General features: G+C 72.4%; 1 protein-coding gene across 1 annotated transcript in view; it reads right to left on the bottom strand.

Moving 5' to 3' along the window:
* INSM1 (insulinoma-associated 1) overlaps positions 1-557 on the bottom strand; it is a gene marked incomplete at its 5' end in the record, with an annotated part of 862 nt that extends 305 nt beyond the window's left edge. Inside the window, 2 exon segments of the mRNA XM_010836601.1 lie at positions 4-197; positions 200-557. Of these exon segments, the coding sequence (XP_010834903.1) occupies positions 4-197; positions 200-557 (552 nt within the window).

Raw genomic sequence — 557 nt, 5'->3', positions numbered from 1 at the left:
CGCCAGCAGGTGCTTGCGCAGATAGGCCTGGCGGCGGAACTTCTTGGCGCAGTGGTGGCACTCGTAGAGCCCGTCCTCGGAGCCCGATTCGGACACGCCGCCCGGGCTCGGCGTGTCGCGGTCGCTGCCACCGCCGCCTGTCGCCTCCCGCGCCTCCGCCCGGGCAGGAGTTTCGGGCTCGCACGCGCGGGCGGCGCGGGCGCAGGCCGCGGTTTGTGCCAGCGGCGATGCGAGGCCAGGTTGGCCGGGCAGCTGAAGACCTTGGCGCACTCGGGGCAGCGGTACTCCACGCGCACGATCCGCGAGCACTTGTGCTGTGCCAGCGCGAAGGGGTCGGCGTACTCCTCTTTGCAGAGCTGGCAGATGAACTCGCCCAGCGGCCGCGCCGCACCCCCCGCGCGGCCTCGCGGCGCCTCCACCGGACCCTCCTTGATCTTGAGCCCCAGCACGGGCGACGTGGTCACCTCGTCCTCGAAGTGCAGCTTGCGGATGGCTTTGGGCTTCTTGGAACCCGGGGCCTTGGCTACCTTGGCGGGCGGCTCTGCGGCAGCCGCGGC

Source organism: Bison bison, unplaced genomic scaffold (assembly GCF_000754665.1).
Source record: "Bison bison bison isolate TAMUID 2011002044 unplaced genomic scaffold, Bison_UMD1.0 scf7180017864063, whole genome shotgun sequence".
Taxonomy (NCBI): domain Eukaryota; kingdom Metazoa; phylum Chordata; class Mammalia; order Artiodactyla; family Bovidae; genus Bison; species Bison bison.
The sequence above is the reverse complement of the archived record's forward strand: the minus strand, read 5'-3'. Positions and strand labels throughout refer to the sequence as shown.